This window comes from Pocillopora verrucosa, chromosome 9 (genome assembly GCF_036669915.1).
Source record: "Pocillopora verrucosa isolate sample1 chromosome 9, ASM3666991v2, whole genome shotgun sequence".
NCBI classification, from domain to species: Eukaryota; Metazoa; Cnidaria; class Anthozoa; order Scleractinia; family Pocilloporidae; genus Pocillopora; species Pocillopora verrucosa.
Window position 1 is genome coordinate 22,343,216 of NC_089320.1, and position 20,941 is coordinate 22,364,156.

The window sequence follows — 20,941 nt, forward strand, 5'->3', positions numbered from 1 at the left end:
CTCTCGTTTTTTTCAGTACCGCTACTATCGCGCTTTGTTTTATTTGCTAAATGTCTGGAACAGGTAAGAAAGGAAATAGGTGGAACTTCCAAGGACTTAAACTGAAAAAAAGGTAATATCTTGAGGTGGATAAAATGGTCTCTGCCTACGTCTACTAGACATCTGTATTTTAACAGGCACCAGGAACCCAACGGGCGGGAAAGTCACAAAGTACCTCCGATCCAGAACTGAGTCGTTGCATTTGAGCTTGAAGTACAACGAAATTTGGGATTCACCTTCGAATACAATCCAAAGTTGTCCTCGTTTTGTACGGCTGCGTTTGTCGTGTTTCCGTCGAAATCACAGTCTGCTTGTTTAGAACTGTCGGTATGCAGAGGAAAATGCCCTTTTTTATACCAGGTTTTCATTGTGCAATTCCGACACTCATTTCCCCGGATGTTCACATATTCAAACGGTCGACATTTAGGTACATCATCGGAGGGTACGTCACTGATGATGTCAAAGTGTTCAAGCGAGGCTCTCAGGTAATCTGTATATACGGTGCCATCTGTGTTGTATCGGCAAGTAGCTCTCCAGTGAGTCGAGTGATTTCTGAGCCAAAGCAGGTTAGGTCGTTTGATGAGGTAGGCCTGCCAGTTTGGATCATCACCGCTGATAGCTTGGTAGTCATCATAAAACGTGACATTTTTCTGCAGACAGATAGGGTCGACTTCAGTTGATGAAGATCATAATTATATTTATTAATTACATTAAGATCATTGCAACTAGAAACAAAAATTAAACCGGCTAAGATAGGCCTGACAATTTGGAGCATTACCGCTGATGGCCTTGCATCTGGATGATAATAATAAAAATACGATTCCTCCTGTTGACAGAATCGGTTGTCAATATTAGTTATCATAACTTCCAAAAGAAACCAACGTAGCTGACGAAGCAAGCAAATCAAAGGACCAATGTTAAAATGAAAAAATAATTCATTTTGGAGGTACTAAAATAATAATCACATCCTCACCACCTTCTCTGCATAAATAACTAATGATAAATGGTCTTTTCTCAGGAGAATTACCTGGAAAAGATCTTTGCTGGATAAATTAAAGGACTCAATCAGGTTCCAAGCGAAACCAGGCTCTGAATCAAAATCACAGAACACTCGGAAAGTTTGGTGGCTGTCATCAATGAGTGTGAACAGTCGCGACCAGCGGAACCCGGCTAATTTGTACTCCTGACAGCTTCTTCTCAGCCAACTCTCGCAGTGTTTTCCAACAAACGGCAGTGGACAGGAACAGCTGTATCGAACACTTGTGGACTCACAGACCTCAGTGCAGGTTCCTCCATTAAGACACGGACTGTTTCTGCAGCAGCCATTGCCACAATTGACGTCACCAGTACAAGGAACGATATTATTATGACCCTTATATACAAAATTGATTAAAAAAGAATATGTTTTTATCGCTATGTTATTCTTATGATTTTAATTTGAATGTGAGTTTAATATTGGCATGAACGTGTCTTTTCTCACCAATTTATAAAAGCATGTCCTCTTAATTTTCAAGAAGTCTTTTGGTTTAATGCATTCCGCGTTGGTCCATGAAAACTATCCTTTTTCAATATTATGAACCAGTGAGATCACCCAATGGCGAATAATATCTGATGTCAGTGAAGCAAAGGGCTAAGAGTTAGTTACATTCTACCTTGGTCGAGTCAATCAGTATCAGTTCAATGCTTTCCAAGTATCTGACTGCACAATTGGAATTGGGTAACCGGAATCTCATGGAAGCTCAGATTTACCCACTCTCTATGCAATTGTTCTCTTTCTCCTTGAAATTCGTTGGAGTTTTAATTCTTTTTGATGACATTTTGATATCTTCAAAAAACGGAAAAGTTTTATTTCTTTTTTTTTTTTTTTTTATAGAAATTTAGCACTCACATGAAGAAACATTTTGAGGGGTAAAGAAAGTAATTATAATGTATTTTTTTTGCTTTAATGTAATAATCTTGCACCGATTATTTCAACAATCTATCGTCAGGTAAAAATCTTAAAAATTATATATATATATATATATATATATATATATATATATATAATGGTTTCTCTTTGGCCTCCATAGTTTAAATAAAAGAAAGGAATTTCATTCGAAAAACAGAATTTGCTATAATTAATTTTCCATCCTATACTATTCGTTACTGATTACTCGTTCAAAGGCTCTTTTCTTGGATTTTGTCAGCCTTTTAGGTGTTGATTGGACTCAAAGGGCCCCTTCAGGGATTTTGTTGCTAATTTGCCCTTTCAGGCTCCAAAGGCCTTGTTTTGGGATTTTGGTACGGTTTACAGTAGTAGGTAAGAGTGGCTCTATCCTTTTCTAAGTTGCTCTATTCTTCAGTTGCTCTATTCGTTTAAACAAGTTAATTTTTTTAGTTTTTAGTTTGTATCTCTCGTATTTTGTCCATTATTTTATTTGTAGATTGGTTTTTTTTTCGATATTTTTCGCTTTGTTGATTTTGTTTTTTGTCATCTTTTTATTAACACCACTTTCTGCTCTTTCACGCGATTTTGTATCTTATTCATTAGTTGTCACCTGTAATTACGTAATCACTAGCACCTCGATCTTATTTAAAGCTCTTTTTTATTCAAAAGTAACAAATAACTGAAGAAGGTCTTTGACCGAAATGTTTTTAAATTTTTTACCTTTTTTACGTCAGAAGTTGTCCATCCTCGCATTTTTTTTAACTCGCTCTATATATACATATACATATATATAAACACTTTTTATCTCGATCAAGATGAAGGCTACAAAGATGCTTTGTAAAATACTATATGACAAAATAAAATTTAGTACCTTCGTGGAGTATTCTCTCAGCAGTACGTAGTAGATGCTTCCAAGGATGTTTTTCAGAGAGTTCTTGCTGTTTAAATGGCTGTATTTGTTCAACTCGCAATATTTGGTTTCGTTTTTGACTTTGTAGTTTATCGACAAACATTGACAGTCGTTTATACACCACAAGTAGCACTGTGCCGGGTTTGAAGTGACAGACCTGTGAAAAACATGGCCGACGAGCTCTTGGTCCTGTTTGGCATGTTGTTGCACATTAAAATGGATCTTTTCACATTTTCCTGTAAGGCAGTCTCCTTTAACTCGCAAAACTAACATTAATATAAAAAAAAACTTTACATCCAACATTGTTAACGTGTTAACACCCCACTCGAGCAAACAATGTTTCTCGTGATGACTTTCTCGAACAGATGGATGAATAATTTAGACATTGCCTTTCTTTTATAGATCAATCGGGATGCGAGAAACTAAGCCAATAAGGTTAGTGAAAAGATTATCATATTTTACAACTCGAACAAACTAATTAAATTAATATCTTCTCGCTATCATGGCGACCAAATAACTCCTTTAATTGTTTTTATAAAGATCACCTCCCATGAACCGTAACTCGATATTTCATTCTGCAAAACTCCGAGCGTCTACAAATCAAAACATATTTCTGAAAGCCCGTGGTTAGAGTAAAGTGGTTGTGGATTTGCAGACAATTTTGTGGTTTCTATTCTAGCATGTGCATATTTTTTATCGTTACTACAATTGTTGAAAATATCTTGTGCTAATGAAGTTGAACACAGATCACTCGAGAGAGCTCTATTGATGTTTAGCCTTTTGATATGCAAATTCACTGAAGTATTTCTTATTAATCAGACTCGCTTTTCAGTTATGTTTGGACTGAAAAAGACGAAAGAACGTAAGAGAAAAGTAAAATAAATGAAAATTACAGAAATTACAGCAGAAACAAAATGTCAGGCAGAGTTCCACCATTATGTTTTTTGTTAGCCGATGTAATGAACTATGATTTTACGACTGTATAATATTTTCATTGGCTATTAATAATTCAGCGGAGGATCCAAGGGCCTATTTCTCGAAGGTTGTCCTAACCAAAAATGGAGCTGTTGTGTTTTCCTTCAAGATAGGGGTTCCAAAAGTTTTGAAAATTTTACAATAAAACTATCAGCTAAAGAAACAAAATGGACTGGTTAGGGTGCCATAACCTGCTTCTCTAATCTTAAATTTTTGATTTTAAATATTGCCTTGGGTCTGTTAAGTTACCGGAACTTTCGTTAAACGTATCCTAGGCTACGTTCTTCGCTCTGTACCCTGTCAGGCCTGAAGCTTTTGCGATGAACAGTAAGAAAGAGTGAAAATAATGTTTATTCTTTTGGTCATCTGCTTAATAGACACAAGATATATGGCTACTTCGCCATTAATATTACTTTAGGGGGACACCCGGAGAAATTTAAAGAATTTTTAGTTTTCTTGAAAACTGGCTCGATCTGCGTGATTACGTTTCAAGACACTCGCCAACAATATTACTTTCGGGGGCAGTTGGGGAAATTGAGAGACTTATCATTTGTCTTCACATTTGGCTCCATTTGTCTGGTTACCTTCTTTCAAACTGTCGACGATAAGTTTTGTACTTTCTCTGCCATAACCATTTACAGATCGATCTTTACGTACATTTGCAATTGAGCCAACGATTCACATTCAACGGCCTTAAATTGAAATGGGACGATGAGATGATTTTCGACTCAAACCTTATCGTGTTGTTTATATTTATTTTAACTTAGTTTGAATAAAAGACCTTAAGTCATAGCCGTACAACCTCACCACATCTATATAGTAATCTTTATTGCACGCTACTCGTCTAGAAGGTCAATTTTTACGCCTAACGATTCAAGTTAGCCCCGTTGAGACCCTCGAATATGATGAAATGAACCCCTCCTATCAAAAAATTGCAGTTAATACAGTGGTCACATTACCTCAGTATTTTATAAATCTTCTATAAAAATCATTCTATAAAATTCAAAGATCTTAGTTGCATTTCTGAATGAGCTTTTAATCAGATTCTAGTTAATCTACTTAATCAAGCCTGCCCTCCCCCCTCCCCTCCATTTGCAAACTGAGACCTTATAGTTATTTTACAGTGGTGGTATGACTACCGCTCAGCCTTCCTGGGATGCAAAACGTATCCACAGCTTCCGCCCTTTGTCGAGATTTTTTATTCACAGCTTCCTTTTGACCCAGGTATTTTTGCATAGTCTTTCTGGGAAATTTAAAAAATATATGCGTAAGATTAATTTTGAAACAGCTGAGATTTGTATAGGAGGTAAAGTTGACGTTTCTGGCGGTGGCGCTTTTGAAAATTTCCAGTACTAAGTCTAACACGTGTAATTCAATAAGTATTCAACGTGGAGTTTCGTTGAACACGACCACAGAATTCGCACGGATGGCACTGCTTGAATTTGAACTGTCAACACCGGCTCTAAAAAACGATGAGAATTTTCTCTTTGGACAACCTTGGAACATACCCCCTACTTACGATGACATGTATCATCTGTTGTATTGTGCGAGGCGTGTGGCATAGCTGCGCCGTAGACACTGACATAACCGCTTGGATGAATAATATTTAATTGCACATTGTTCTGGTTCAATAGCGAGATAATGAAAGTTTTTTCATGCATTAATTTTCCCTTTGCTAAGATGCTAGTTGCAAAGTATCTGGGCATTTATCTCACTTTAGTTTGTAATCAAATGAAAGTTAGGGGCCATGGAGGGAGGGGATTTTGGGGAATCACATGGTTTTCAAGGGGGAACGGAGGGTGGGGGGGGGATCAGTTGTCACCAACAGGGTATAAATGAGGGGCCTATAGAAAATTTACTGTCAAATTGAGTGCCAATGAAGGGGGGAATCATAAGAATAAGAATGAGCAGAGCCTGATGGGGGATCAGGTAACCAAAATCCCCGCCTCCCCTCCCCCCCCCCACTAGACTTTAATAATGACCAGTCGCTATTATTTCTTAAGTGAGTTTTATTCTAAAAATTGGTGCAAAAATTCTACTGAAATCATAACTCATATGGTCTGCCGGTTCTATTTCTCGATGTGCTGCCAAATGAGGAAGGACAAACTGTCGGTTAGATCTACTGTGTTGTTTGGTCAGTGAACTATTTGCCTCCGATCCAAAACTGAGTCGTATCAACCAGGTTTGAGGTACAACGGAATTTGGGATTTGTAGTAGCGTACTGTCCAAAGTTGTCCTCGCTATATTTAGCTGGGTCTACCTCGCTTCCGTGAAATTCGCAAGATCCGCGCCCGGAACTGTCCATGTGGAAAGGATAACTTCCTTTCTTATACCATGTCATTGCGGTACAATTCACGCACTTATTTCCTCGGATGTTCACATATTCGTAAGGTCGACAGACACCTGACACCGTGGGTACGTCTCTGATGATACCAAAATCTTCAAGCGAGGCTCTCAGGTAATCTGTATAGACGGTGCCATCTGTGTTGTACCGGCAAGTAGCTCTCCAGTGAGTCGAGTGATCTCTGAGCCAAAGGAGGTAGGGTCGTTTTATGAGATAGGCCTGCCAATTTGGGGTATCACCGCTGATGGCCTGGTAGTCATCGTAAAATGAGATGTTCTTCTATAGACAGAAAATTTCAACTTCAGTTGGTATAGATCAATATCACATCCGAGAACTTAAGATCTTTGTAGCTTGAAACAAAAATTAAGCTGAACTATTTTGTTACGTACTCTTGTCAAATTGAAGCGTAACCGCTGATGGCGCATGAGTCTGGATAGTCATTATGTATAAAACAAGATTTATTTTGCTAACAGAATTATTCGAAGACATGGGAGTGACGAAAGCTTCTAAGAAGAGAGACGAACTTAACATACGAAAAAAAATTCAAAATTATGAAGGCATTTCCCATTTAGGAGAACACAATTTTCACATCCTCGTTATTTTCTTCAGACGAGAACGTACAGGATATAGTTCTTATAGCTTTAAAATCTTAATAAAATTAACTGAAAAAGATGTTTGTTAGACAAATTGAACGACTCGATCAGGTTCCATGCGAACCCAGGCTCAGAATCAAAATCACAGAATACTTAGAAAGTTTGGTTTCTGTCATCAGTGACGGTGTAAAATCCAGAGGCGGTTGACCCGGCTGCTTTATAATCCTGACAGCTTCTTCTCAACTGAATCTCGCAGTGTTTACCAACAAACGGCACAGGACAGGAACAGTTGTACCGAACACTTTTGGGCTCACAGATCTCATTGCAGGTTCCCCCATTAAGACACAGATTGTTCCTACAGCAGCCATTGGTACACGTGGCGTCATCAGTACATGGAACGATGCTAACTACATCCTTCCATGTACTGATGACGCCTTATACCTTAACCTTATATGCAAAAATTGATAGAACAATAAAGCATTTTTTTTATTACCATATTATTATTATGATTATGATTTGTGTTTGACAGAAAAGTGTTCCTTTCACCTAGCTTTTTATTTTCTCAAGTTTGCAAGTAATCACGGTTACTCCCGAAATCTCTAATTTATATACCGACCATAATAGTCCTTTGAAATTACCCCTTTTTCAGTATTTAAACAAGCGAGATCACCCAAATATTTGTCAAATATTTGCTAAAACTGATGAGTTAGTCTTTGATTTTCTTATGTCTCTACTTTACTTAGATAAATTTCGTTTGGTTAAAACAGTTACATGTTTTACCACGCAATCGGGAAAAGACGGATTTTTCCATTTTCGTGACAAATTTTTTTATATATTTTCTCTACGAAATAAATTCTATTATATTTTTGACCTGCGAATGATATTCAAGTTATCCTCGCTGGTGAGAAGCTCTTGCACCTGCCAGGAACAGTTCCTTATTTGTTCATCGGCAGAAATTTTGGACAAGATGGCGGCCGCGCTTGCGCATTTCGTCCATAATGGCGTCCAAATAATATAAGAAACTGTGCGGAATTGTGGAAAATTTCTAAAATATAACAATCAGGAGCTCATGGTCCCGTCTGCTCTCGATCGAGACATATTCAGTACTGATTCTGCTATTCATCAAACCTCACAGGGACTCGATAAATAAAAACCACATACTTCCCGAGCCAGTTCGTTTGTCATTGATCATTGACCTAGATCGCCATACAGTTCTTCAAAATCCGTCGTTCTCCATCCCAAACACTCGCCTATTACAGGAATATCGCCACGCAACGCTCTCTCTCCAACAGGTACTATAGCTAGATGGCGTTGTGTGACTAGACCAAACAACGGCTGCGATTAGGAGATAACAGTAAGCGTGGCACCGATGCATTATATTTTTGCTTAGAAGTACTTAAACAATAGACCACAAAATACCTGTGTGAGTTCAGATAAATTGCTTCTTGTTTTGTTTTTCTTTTAAGGTGAAGTAATGCGATATTGTCGTTCTTTGGAAAGTTATGCTCTTAATCTGCTACAAAAATGAGAACATTTTCCGACCTCATCCCACCCAGCGGAAAAAAAAAATCTTGCATGCCACGTATGCCTACGCTTCAAAAACTTAATCTAGCCCCACATTTTAGATCACCCTTTACATTCAGTAATGTCATAAAAAAGAAGATTTTTTTGTGGAGAACATTATTATGTTTTTCACTCCCCACCTAAGCAGACCATGTTTTTAAAGTATCTCTAGACCAGATCATTTCTTTAAGTTGCTTTCCTTTTATAAGTCGCCAATTCAGGTGCGAGAATCCAATCAATCAGTTCATTCTGAGCCAAACAAGCATGTAGAGCTGGGAAACGGAATAAAATAATTATTAAGTACTGTTTGTTAATTGTCCATCATACACAAAGGATGGCGCAAAAAGTATCTTGATTACGACTTGTTTAGGTGGTTATATCCACTGAAGCTTAAAAAGTAAAAAAACAGACAAACAACACAGGTGGGGAAATGACTCTTGCAGATAGGTGTCAATTAGCGACAGGAAGTTTTTTTTTATTTTAATTTAAAGAACTGAAATGCTTTTTTCAACGAACTCACATTTCACTTTTTCAAATGAAGTTTAATAAAACTAAGCAGTTAAAATGATCACTTGATAACATGATCATAACTATATACATTTCACGTCATCATGTTTGAATTGAAAAAATAACAACAGAATAAGAAACATTAATGGGGCATTGATGTGATTAACACGTGAAACTGGCCGTACTATACAAGATATTGAATATTAAGTTAATAAAGGATAAATAAGCCATGAATATTAATTGGAAGGTAAAGTTGGTGCCCACCCAAAACTGGAGAGTTTTCAAATCAGGCTTTGAAAAGATCACGAAACATTTTGATTTATCATACATGCTTCGTTGTGTCTAACATCTTTTTCAATTGCAAAAACTCTTTAAGTGAAAGTTAATAATTCTTATTTGAACTTCGTAATGAGCCACGCTCATCACAGAGCAGTGGCTAAGCGGTAGAGCATCAGAGCAAGGAATCCGAAGGTCTGAGGACAAAGATGTGATTAAGGCACATCCAAAGATATCCCACATTTTAAAACGCTCTAGTCATCAAGATTTAAGCTTATTCGAATATTTTGGCGTGTTATAAAGACAAAATTTCTTGAGGTATATTAAATAATGTCTGCACTTTGTTTTCAGGTAAAAAAAGTAAAAGTTCAAGTCAGTTCAGATTATAGTTGAAACAGTGGTCATGAGATCACTCAGTCCCTCCAATCCAGAACTGCGTCGTTGCATCTGAACTTGAAGTACAACGGAATTTGGTGTTTATTATAGCGTATAACCCAAAGTTATCCTCCGATGCTATGGCCGCGTCTGTGTCGCTTCCATCAAAATCGCAAGATCCGGTAAGGTCACTGTCGATATGTAAAGGCCAAACTCCTTTAAAATACCATGTCCGTGCGGTACAATTCATACACTTATTTTCCCGGATGTTGACGTAATCGTATGGCCGACAGGTTTCTACCACCGTGGGTACATCTCTGATGATGTCAAAGTCTTCAAGTGAGGCTCTCAGGTAATCCGTATACACGGTGCCGTCTATGTTGTATTGACAAGTAGCTCTCCAGTGAGTCGAGTGATCTGTAAGCCAAAGAAGGGAAGGTCGTTCGATGAGGTACGCCTGCCAATTTGGGACGTCACCGCTGATGGCTTGGTAGTCATCATAAAACACGATGTGATTCTGCAGACAAAATAGGAGAGTTTAAGCCGATAAAGAAGATCTTAGGTAATATCCACATTTTAACCGACTGCTTCCACTCCCACCCAAGCCGGTTGTTTTCATTGGAAAATAATAAACAGAAAACTCTAGTCAATGAGTGTTAGGAAGACTACCTGGAAAAGGTGTTTGTTGGACAAACTGAATGACTCAATCAGGTTCCAAGAAAACCCAGGCTCTGAATGGAAATCACAGAATACTTGGAATTCTTTATTGCTGCCATCAATAACAGTGAACAACCCAGAAGAGTTGGATCCAGCCTCTTAGTAATCCTGACAGCTTCTCCTCTGTTGAGTCTCGGTGTGATTTGAGTCATTTTTAGCTGTAAACAATCCAGACGAGTTGGATCCGGCTGCTGAGATGTCTCGATTGGTTTGATTTCTTTCCACTTGAATTTCGCAATATTTCCCAGCAAACGCCACCGGACAAGAGCAGTTGAATCGAACACTTGTAGGTTCGCAGAGCTCAATGCAGGTTCCTCCATTGAGGCACGAATTGTTCCTGCAGCAGCCATTGCTACATGTGACGTCATCAGTACACGAAGCAATGTGGTTAGGAGCCTTATATGCAAAAATTGGTAAAACAATAAAACAACTTTTCATTATTATATCATTATTATTATTATTATTATCCTAATTTGTGTTTGACAGAATTATGTTGCATAAACCTAGCTTTTTCTTTCATCAAGTTTGCAAGCAATCACGGTTGCTCCCGAAATCTCTAATGCCTCGCTCTGATAGGCTATTTTCATACCGACCGTGCCGGGGAAAAAGACGGATTTTTCCATTTTCATGACAATTTCTTTTTAATAAATTCTCTATGAAATAAATTCTATTATATTTTGACCTGAGAATGATGTTTAAGTTATCCTCGCTGTTGAGCAGCTCTTGCACCTGCAGGAACAGTTGCTTATTTGAATTGTTCTCCTTTAGTTTTCTGATTCCATTTTTGTATTTCATTTTTTTTTCATTTCTCTTTTAAGAAAGATGTGTTTACTCTCAAGACCTGAAGGACCTTACAGTACAGACTGGGAAAATAGTATTTTTTTTTTCGAAGCCGTCAGTGTTGCACAATAATTTAAATCTTCCAATATCTTTTGCAGCTGTTACCTCGAGCTCAAAACAATAACTGTTCTCTGTTTTGAAAAACTTCTGGGGAAGACATCAGCATCTACAAGGATAGGTAGTCATAATTTGTTTTAGTATTGCTTCTGATTATTTGAGAAACTATTTTATGGGTCACCTTGCTTAGAAAACTCGGAAATCGTAATCTTTTTGTCCCAAATAGAATTAAAGTGCAGCACAGCTGTAAGCATGTATATATATATTTATACATTTTTTTACATTTTGCAATCACTTTGTTCGCAGTATGGACCTATTTTTTTAGTTTATCGCCACGCAGCAGCTTCTTCGGTTTTAAATATAACAAATGAGTGGCTGATATCTCAAGATGAAGACCTGGTATCATTCATGGTAAAAATACCTCATGACATAATAAAGTTTAACATCTTAGTAAATTCCTCTATTCTTCTCTGTGCTCACTCGTACGCCCGCCTATGTATTATTATCTATGAAACACCTCTTATCTCAAGATGAAGGCTACAAAGATGGGTTGTAAAAATATTCTATGACATTGAGAAATTTAGTACCTTGGTGGAATACTTTCTCCGCAGTACGTAGTAAACGCTTCTGTGGATGTTTTTCAGAGAGTTCCAGTTTATAAAATGGCTGCCTTCGTTCAACTCGCAGTATTTGGTGTTGTTCTTGACCTTGTAGTTTATCGACAAACATCGACAGTCGTTGATACACCACAGATAACACTGCTGTGGGTTTAAAGTGACAGAGTTGTGGAAGACATGGCCAACAAGCTCTTTATCATGTTCGGCGTCTTGTTGCTCATCAAAAGAGATCTTTTCACACTTTCCAGTGGAGCAGAAGCCTTTCACTTGAAAAGCTGAAATGAGTATACAAAAAAACTTTGCAACCATCATTTCTATCGTTTTCACACCCCACCTGGGGAAGCGATGTTTCTCATAATGGCCTTTCTTGAGCAGATTACTTATTTAAGATATCGCTCATCCCTATGCGTCAATCAACGTGTAAGAAACCAATCAAATGAGTTCACAGAAAATAACTTCCCAATATGAATTTTCAAGGTTCAGAAAAGTAACAAAAACAAGTGATAAAATGAATGTTTCCAATTATGGCACACAAATAACATGATCCAGATGTTCTACTTAAGACATTACTTCACATTTTTTTTCCTTCCAAAACTGCGCACATGTCGTCGAAAACACATGTGGGATACCATAAGTTAGTTTTTCTGGGTTTTTGCGGATAGTGTTTACTCTTAAATCTAACACATTGATAATGACTATATCAACCCCTTGTAAAATTCAGTTCTGTTTCTGATTTCCATCCAGTTAAACCATACTGACGGCACTTTTATTCGCATCAAATTTTAAATATTTTTTGAAAATAGAAGAAAGGAGAAACACTCGACTTGCACTCGTGTTTCTCCCTAACCTTCGTTCATGCTCAAGCCGCTTCCTACGTGCTTTACAACACAACTTGCTGATCACAGAAAAGGCTTCTTTATTTGTTTTTAAATAACACACAGGTAGAACTGCGTGCGGAATGCAAAACAGGGTGATTACGTTGAATGCTTAATACCTTTTATAATTTATTTTCACTTCAATGTTGGCAAAACAAACAAGACAATATCTACATATGAATTTGAATGATTAACTATTGATATCTTGACGCCAAATAAATGATAACCTTCACAGTATGAGGAGAATTCAGTTGTTTTATTCATGAAGCAAACTCGTTACGCTCACTGTCTGCCAGCAAGGACTTGCGGAATAATATCACTTTTGAAATCATTGTTTTGCTCATGTCAGAGATTAAAATACAGCAAGACATTGAGAAAACAAAAGGATAAAATGCGGTTGATTTTGATATCGAGTAATGTCCGACTACATCTACTAAATAAAAAGCAGGCGATAGAGTTAGTTACAAATAGCATTTTGACGAAATATTCAGAAACAGAATTTTTCTGTATTACACAACCAATCCACAATTGCTCGATTTTGTTGTACAGAAAAGAAATTTAATATTCAATCGGTTCTTAGAGTTGAGATTTTCGCTAAGTGTTCGAAAAAAAGAGAATATGGTAAATTTTATTGTGACACATTCGACTAACAAATTGACGTTGTCTCAATAGACCCATATCATTGACCTTACACACTCGCTCTAAATCAAAACAAAATTGCATATTTTGATATATATATATATATATATATATATATATATATATATATATCATCAGTTGGCAAAGATCACTATCATATTCGTGAACTTAAGATCACTGCAGCTTGAGACAGAAATTAACCTGAGTACTATTATCAAATTGAAGCATTACTGCTATGACGCTTGAGTCTGGATAGTCATGTATAAAAACAATATTTTTTTGTTGACATAATTATTCGAAGCATTCATTAGTAACGAAAGCTTCTATGAAGAGAGACGAACTTAAAATACGAAGCAAAAATTCAAAATGATAAAGGCATTTCCTATTTGAGGGCACTTAATTTTCACATCCTCGTTATTTTCTGTAGACGAGAAAGAACAGGACATAGTTCTTTATGGCTTTAAAATCTTAGAAACATGACTTGAAAAAGATGTTTGTCGGACAAACTGAGAACAATTATATCAGGTTCCATGCGAACCCAGGCTCATAGTCAAAATCACAGAATACTTGGAAAGTTTGGTTTCTGTCATCAAAGACGGTGTACAATCCAGAGGCGGTGAACCTGGCTGCTTTGTAATCCTGACAGCTTCTTCTCAGCTGAATCTCGCAGTGTTTACCAACAAACGGTACAGGGTAGGAACAGTTGTGCTGAACACTTGTTGGCTCACAGATCTTATTACAGGTTCCTCCATTGAGACACGGGTTGTTCCTGCAGCAGACATTGGTACACGCGACGTCATCAGCACATGGAACGGTGTGGTTAGGAGTCATGACAGGACGGATAATGCATGCACTGTAAGTACCTCCCGTTGTTCCATACAAAGCCTTAGAAAAGTTTTCTAAGGCTTTGTATAGGACAACGGGAGGTACTTACAGTCCACGCGTTTTTCCGTCCTGTCATGTATAATCATGATCCTAATTTGAGTTTAACAGAAAAGTGTTGCATTAACTTAGCTATTTCTTTTATAAGTTTGCAAGCAATCACGGTTGCTCCCGAAATCTCTAATGCCTCGCTCTGACAGGCTATTTTTTATACCGACCATGCCATAATGGTCCATTAAAATTGCCCCTTTTTCAATATTTAAACAAGCGAGATCACCCAATGTCAAATATTTGCTAAAATTGATCAGTGAGTCTTAGATTTTCTTATATCTCTTCTTTAGTTTGATCAATTTCGTTTGGTGAAAACAATCACATGTTTTACCACGAAATCGGGAAAAGACGTTTTTTTTTTTCCATTTTCGTGACACATTTTTTATAGTGTCTCTACGAAATAAATCCTATTAGATTTCTGACCTGCGAATAATATTCAAGCTATCCTCGTTATTGAGCAGCTCTCGCACATGCCAGGAACAGTTCTTTATTTGAATGTTTCTCAGTTAGTTGTCTGATTCTATTTTTGTATTTCATTATTCGAAAGATTCATCTCTTTTCGTAAAAATTTAAAAATCATGTAATTATCTAATAATGCATTTATTTCTCAGTTAGTTGACTCTCTCTTGACTCTGATGATGACTTCCGCTCAGGTTGTCGAAACGTCAGTCACCACTACCGCCAACAGTCCTTCTCAGGACTACACTCACCCGGACGATCAAACTACACTGTTAAATGCAATTATTTCTATTGACATGTACGCAATGCGGACCTATTTTTATAATTTATTGTCAACAACAAATAAATGACTAATATCTTAAGAAGAAGACCTGAAATCATTCATGGCAAAAATACCTTATGACATAATAAGGTTTAATACCTTAGTAAATTATTTTCTTCCAAGTTTGAAATAAATGGATCTGAATTATTTATCAAAGACATCTTGTTTGTAAAATGGCTGCCTTTGTTCAACTCGCAGTATTTGGTGTCGTTCTTGACTTTGTAGTTTATCGACAGACATCGACAGTCGTTAATACAAAGCAGATAGCACTGCTGTGGGTTAGCAGTGACAGACTTGTGGAAGACATGGCCGACAAGCTCTTTGTCATGTTCGGCGTTTTGTTGCTCAACGAAAGAGATCTTTTCACGTTTTCCAGTGAAGCAGAACCCTTTTACTTGAAAGGCTGAAACGAGTATCCAAAAAAACCTTGCAACCATCATTTTTATCGTTTTCACACCCCGCTTGCTTCTCATAATGTCCTTCCTGAGCAGATTACCTATTTAAGACATCGCCCATCCCTATGTGTCAATCAACGCGTAAGAAACCAGGCAAATGGCTTCGCAGGAAATAACTTCTCAATATGTATATTCAAGGTTCGGAAAAGTAACAAAAACAAGGGGTAAAATCGACGTGCGTGATATTTTTCGATTATGGTGCACAAAAAACTTGATGCAAATGTTCTACTTAAGACTAACTCCCAAACACACAGGCATAACTTCAAATTTCTTCCTTCCAAAACTGCGAACGTGTTATTTAAAACACATGTGGGATAACCTGGGCTAGTTTTTTCTGGGTTTTTCGCAGGTAGTGTTTACGCTTAAATCTAGCATATTGATAGTTATTAAATAAACCCCATATGAAATTCAGTTTTTCAGTTGTTTGTTTCTGATTTTCATCCAGTCAAACCTGATTTAACTGAACACGCTTTGCTGGTGTGAATGGGATTTTAGCCTGATTCTCTGACTCTGATTACTAACTCTGAAACGGATGCTTTTACCTACAGTATCGGTATATACGAAGGGGCGCGCTCAAACCTTTGTTTCCATTGCGGAAACGTAACGGCTAGCACGTGTTTCTGTAAACAGAATCATGACGTTTTACTGATGACATTTAATGATGAAAAATATAAGGTCATACAACCAAACTGGCATAACTGTTAAATTCTATTCAAATTGTAATGATGTCAGAGCGACTGCGATCATGCTGAGGTCCATCGCGGCTAGCTCATCATAGTAATATCTACTCATCGCAGTGAAACAAGCATCAGAATTACATCGTCCGCCTTATAAGTGAACAACTACGAGCTTGCTCTGATATCCACATTTTCCGGTGGAGCAGTAGCCCTTAACTTTAAAAGCTGAAATAAGTATACAAAAAAACTTTGCAACCATCATTTTTATCGTTTTCACACCCCAGCTGGGGAAACGATGTTTCTCAAAATGTCCTTCTTGAGCAGATTACTTATTTAAGATATCGCCCATCCCTATGTGTCAATCAACGTGTAAGAAACCAATCAAATGAGTTTACAGAAAATAACTTCACAAGATGAATATTCAAGGTTCGGAAAAGTAACAAAAACAAGTGTTAAAATCGACGTGCGTGATATTTTCCGATTGTGGCGCGCAAAAAACTTGATGCAGATGTTCAACATAAGACCACCTCCCACGCACACGGACATAACTTTAAATTTCTTACTTTCAAAACTGCGAACGTGTTGTCTAAAACACACGGGGGATAACCTAGGCTAGTTTTTATGGGTTTTGCAGTTAGTGCTTACGCTTAAATTTAGAACATATATAGACATCGATAAACCCCATGTAAAATTCAGTTTTTCAGGTGTCTGTTTCTGATTTTCATCCAGTTAAACCTGATTTGACGAAACACGCTTTGCTGATGGAAATGGGATTTTTGCCTGATTCTCTGACTCTGATTTTTATCCAGCTCTGAGACGCACGCTATTACCTACAGTATTGGCAGATACGAAGGGGGCATGCTCAAACCTTTGTTTCCATTGCGGAAACACAACTGCTAACACTTGTTTCCGTAAACAGAATCATGACGTTTTAGTGATGACATTTAATGATGAAAAATATAGGGTCATATAACCAAACTGGTATAACTGTTAAATTTTATTCAAATCATGATGGTGTCGGAGTGACTGAGATCATGTTGAGGTCCATCGCGGCTAGCTCATCATGGCGATATCTGGTCATCGTTGGGAAACAAGCATCAGAAATTACATCGTCCGCCCTTTGAGTGAACAACTAGGAGCTTGCTCTGATATCCTTTCCGATTTGTTGAATGGAAGGCTAAATCAGTCACAACAGCTGAGTTTACCGGTGATCTCACTCTGGTAACCAGAGCAATCTTCATGTTCCTGTGAATTCAGCTGTCGCTTATTCATATAACACATGCCTTGAGCAATTTGTTTCTCTTATTGTCATCTAAAAAAAACTTGCGTGCTTTTATGAGCCACAGTTCGGTTGGATTTCACTGAATATTTCAATTTTAGATTCTCTATTAAAACTAAAAACAACTTCAAGCACAAGAGTTGAATTTGACCTGCCGAACTATTTCAGTTTGTGAGCTATTGCAGAACTTTGATTGTTTGACATTTGGCGTTGATCTTATTTAACCAATCAGATAATTAGAACCATTCTAACAACGATTCTGATTGCCTTATTTTAGTATGTTTTATGAGAATTTAAAACATACTGACGACACCTTGTTTGCATCAAACATTGCATATTATTTTGAAAATAGAAAATTATGCGTGATGAATTTGACCCATGAAAAAGTGAGAAACACTCGAGGTCTCGTGTTTCTCCTTACATTTCTTTCGTGCTCAAGCCGCTTCCTACGTGCTTTACTAGAGAACGTACTGAGCACAGTCAAGGCTTCTTTATTCTTTTGAAAATAACACACTGGTAGATCTGCGTGCAGAAAGCAAAACAAGGTGATTTTATTGAATGCTTAATTTGGTTTCCTTCAATATTGGCAAAGACAATATCTACATATGAGTTTGAATGATTAATTATTGATATCCTGACGCCAAATAAATGATAACCTTTATCATACGAGTTCACACTTGCAATATCAGTTTAAAGTGTGAGGAGAATTCAGCTGTTTTATTCCAGAAGCAAACTTGCTACGCTCACTGCCTGCGAATTTGCGGAACAATATCACTCTTTTGAAATCATTGCTTTGGACTACAAGAGATCTAAAGACAGCAAGACATTGAGAATACAAAGGATAGAATGCGGGAAAGCTATTGGCAAGGAACCCCTCCGGAGAACGAACAGAAGTAAGGAAGAAAAAATGGTTCATAGAAAAAAATCTATCGTCCACAGTTTATACGATATTAATCGAAAGGGAAAATTTGACGGGTCTTTAAAAGTAACGCCGACTCATTACGTTGCACTAAGGTGCACATAGTTACAACAAAAAAAAGTTGATTTTTGACATCGATTTTTGTCCAACTACAGCTGCAGAAAGAAAAACAGGCGATAAAATAAATTACAAATAGCAGTTGACGAAATATTCAGTGTCGACAGTGTCTGTATGAGACAACCAATCCATGATTGCTCGATTTTGTTGAACAGAAAAAAAAATTTAATATTCAATCGGTTCCTAGAGTTGAGAATTTCTTTTTGCGTTTAGAAAAATATTATGGTAAATAAACTCCAATCTAATCAAGGGTAATATCTGAGGCAAAATTGATAAAGTTACTGTTGCAATTTCCTTCGACAATTTCTTCTTACCATGGCAGCCAGCACCTTGAAAAGATTTTACAGAAAATAGAAATTAAATGTTAAAAAGAAGAAAGAGGAACCCATGGCTACAACTGAAACTCCATGTGTAAAGTTTACGGCCGGCCTTTTCATGAGTGGATTTTCAGGGAGAACAGAGAACACTTGCCCCTAACAGAGTATTGAGGGGTGACTATAGGAAATTGACTGCCAATGAGGCGGAATCATTAGAATATTACAGAGCCACAGGAGGATCAGATAAATCTTTACTTTGACACAACTAACAAATTGACATCGTCTCCATAGACCCTTGTTATTGACCTTACATACTCGCTCTTATGTAAATCAAAACAAAGTTGCATATGTACAAGCATAACTAAAAAATCTGGCAAACATGTTCCAAACCTGCAAACTGCTTCTACAGCTAAGACGTTGTATAATAATACTTTTAGGAGATACGATAAAAAAAGGAATTTTCATCTTTACGCACGGTTAAAACGGACTGTTATACTTGCATGCATCTAGTTGCACAGAAATTAAACGAGGATCTCTAACAGTCTTTTTTGAGCCTGTAAACTGCTTAGTTCCAAAACTACTCAGCTGGTGATCAAGTGTAATAAAAACAATAAATAAAAATAATAAAGTGTAATAAAACTAATCATGTTTGTAAATACAGTAAGAGAGATGGTAAGTATCGAGCTCGGTAAAGAAATAGAGAAAGATGTTTTTCGTCTTGTCACGAGCGTGGGAGAAAGAAAAAAATTCTGAGTCCCTATGAGGAATCGGATTCCGCGCTCCGATGCTCCACCACTGAGCCACAGAGACCCTCGGGTGAGCGAGGTCTATTAGAAATCGAAATTTCCCGGATGTTCAGATATTCGTAAGATCAACAGACATCTATCGCCGTGGGTACCTCTCTGATGATATTAAAATCTTCAAGCGAGGCTCTCAGCTTATCTGTTTATACGGTGCCATCAGTGTTGTATCGGCAAGTAAGGTTGATCAAAATCTGTGGGAACATAATGTATTAATCAGTTCTTGAATATGAGTCGGTAAAACAAAAGAAGGTAGTAAACAAACCAAAAACAACAATCGCCAATATGCCCACAACACGACGTCTTCGGGCGCACTGAAATGCAAATTTCTCTTCTCCCTCATCTTGTTGTCACGAATGAATTTTTCATGGAGCTCAGCTCATAATCCGTAGAGACATTTTCCAGGGAACACCTGGAGAATTAAAAACATACATGACAGAAATTCATGATCATGTACAGCGTCCACTGAGTTGTTTTTCCCCCACGTTATGGGAAAGATTGCAAAACTATTCAAAATGTCGAAATTGTGCATATTTTTGATTACTATAAAATCTGCTGAAAAGTTTCCGCTTATTAGAGGTTAATACAGATCGCAGAACGTATTGCTACGTATTGATACGCAATTCGGCTAACGCATATGAAATTTAATTGCAGCTAGACTCACCAATCAGTTACGTCTGGACTGAAACAGGCAAAAGAACGAAACGAGAAGAGTAGAGGATAAACTCAAGTTAGAGAAATTACGGCAAAAAAATTAAATCACGCTGCCAGGCGGAATTTCGCCATCAAATTTTTCGTTAGGTGATATTTTAGAAAGTGCTTTTACCACTGAATCATATTTTTTATTTTCCTTGATTAATTTAACACTGGATCCAGGGTAGGTTCTTTGCTCTGTGCCTTGCTTCAGGCTTGGAGCTTTTTTGATGCATTACAAAAAAGAGGGAAGAATGTTTACATATTCTCCAGGTTATCTGCTTATCAAACTTATCCTTCGATGTGTTAACATTTCGCACTAAGAATGATAACAAAAAATGATCATATAAGAGGTGAAATTATCTTTAATCTTGGCTAATCTACGCCGCCAACAAAAAAATATTCGTTATTATTTTGCAATATGTTTTCACACTCTCTAAACAGATGTCTCGAACCGTGGCAAAAAAAATTATAAAATGCTGAGGAAAGACCAAGAGTGTTGTGAAAGATCTTTCAAGTGTAGAAGATAGCAGTGTGGATCAGCTTTGTGTGCTACATTTCCATAATTGTTTTTTCCTCATGGAGTGCAAAAATATTTACCAGTTTCTTTGCCGTTTTTATGGATGTAGAACTTGAACACCCGCTAATTCGAACCATTTTTCGTTTCTCTTGGGAATTCGAGTCAGTGGGGTTCTGTTTTCTCATTTCCCTTTCTT

The 20,941-nt window shown here is 37.2% G+C and overlaps 3 protein-coding genes and 1 pseudogene across 3 annotated transcripts; all 4 read right to left on the reverse strand.

Annotated features, from left to right (window-relative positions):
- Positions 1–203: 203 nt before the first annotated feature.
- Positions 204–3,149, reverse strand: LOC131783826 (uncharacterized). The gene is made up of 3 exons (XM_059100602.2): positions 2,838–3,149; positions 1,067–1,411; positions 204–689 (listed from the first exon to the last, which is right to left on the reverse strand). The coding sequence occupies exons 1-3, from the start codon at positions 3,147–3,149 to the stop codon at positions 204–206; spliced, it is 1,143 nt and encodes a 380-aa protein (XP_058956585.2).
- A 2,845-nt stretch (positions 3,150–5,994) lies between these two features.
- LOC136283537 (uncharacterized) lies at positions 5,995–7,174 on the reverse strand. The gene is made up of 2 exons (XM_066172525.1): positions 7,052–7,174; positions 5,995–6,474 (listed from the first exon to the last, which is right to left on the reverse strand). Exons 1-2 carry the CDS (start codon positions 7,172–7,174, stop codon positions 5,995–5,997), a joined length of 603 nt encoding a protein of 200 aa, XP_066028622.1.
- A 1,920-nt stretch (positions 7,175–9,094) lies between these two features.
- Positions 9,095–12,052, reverse strand: LOC131783862 (uncharacterized; annotated as a pseudogene).
- Positions 12,053–13,742: 1,690 nt separating this feature from the next.
- Positions 13,743–15,408, reverse strand: LOC136283243 (uncharacterized). Its single transcript, XM_066171735.1, has 2 exons — positions 15,117–15,408; positions 13,743–14,129 (listed from the first exon to the last, which is right to left on the reverse strand). The coding sequence occupies exons 1-2, from the start codon at positions 15,406–15,408 to the stop codon at positions 13,771–13,773; spliced, it is 651 nt and encodes a 216-aa protein (XP_066027832.1). The 3' UTR covers positions 13,743–13,770.
- Positions 15,409–20,941: the final 5,533 nt, after the last annotated feature.

Excerpts from the sequence above, each read along its gene's own strand:
- LOC131783826 (XM_059100602.2), bottom strand. The coding sequence starts at position 3,149 with ATGTTAGTTTTGCGAGTTAAAGGAGACTGCCTTACAGGAAAATGTGAA. Across the intron at positions 1,412-2,837 it reads TGAGAGAATACTCCACGAAG|GGTCATAATAATATCGTTCC; the intron begins GTACTAAATTTT and ends TTTGTATATAAG. Across the intron at positions 690-1,066 it reads CCAGCAAAGATCTTTTCCAG|AAAAATGTCACGTTTTATGA; the intron begins GTAATTCTCCTG and ends ATCTGTCTGCAG.
- LOC136283537 (XM_066172525.1), bottom strand. The coding sequence starts at position 7,174 with ATGACGCCACGTGTACCAATGGCTGCTGTAGGAACAATCTGTGTCTTA. Across the intron at positions 6,475-7,051 it reads CTGTCCTGTGCCGTTTGTTG|AAGAACATCTCATTTTACGA; the intron begins GTAAACACTGCG and ends TTCTGTCTATAG.
- LOC136283243 (XM_066171735.1), bottom strand. The coding sequence starts at position 15,408 with ATGATGGTTGCAAGGTTTTTTTGGATACTCGTTTCAGCCTTTCAAGTA. Across the intron at positions 14,130-15,116 it reads AAACAAGATGTCTTTGATAA|GAACAACGGGAGGTACTTAC; the intron begins ATAATTCAGATC and ends AGGCTTTGTATG.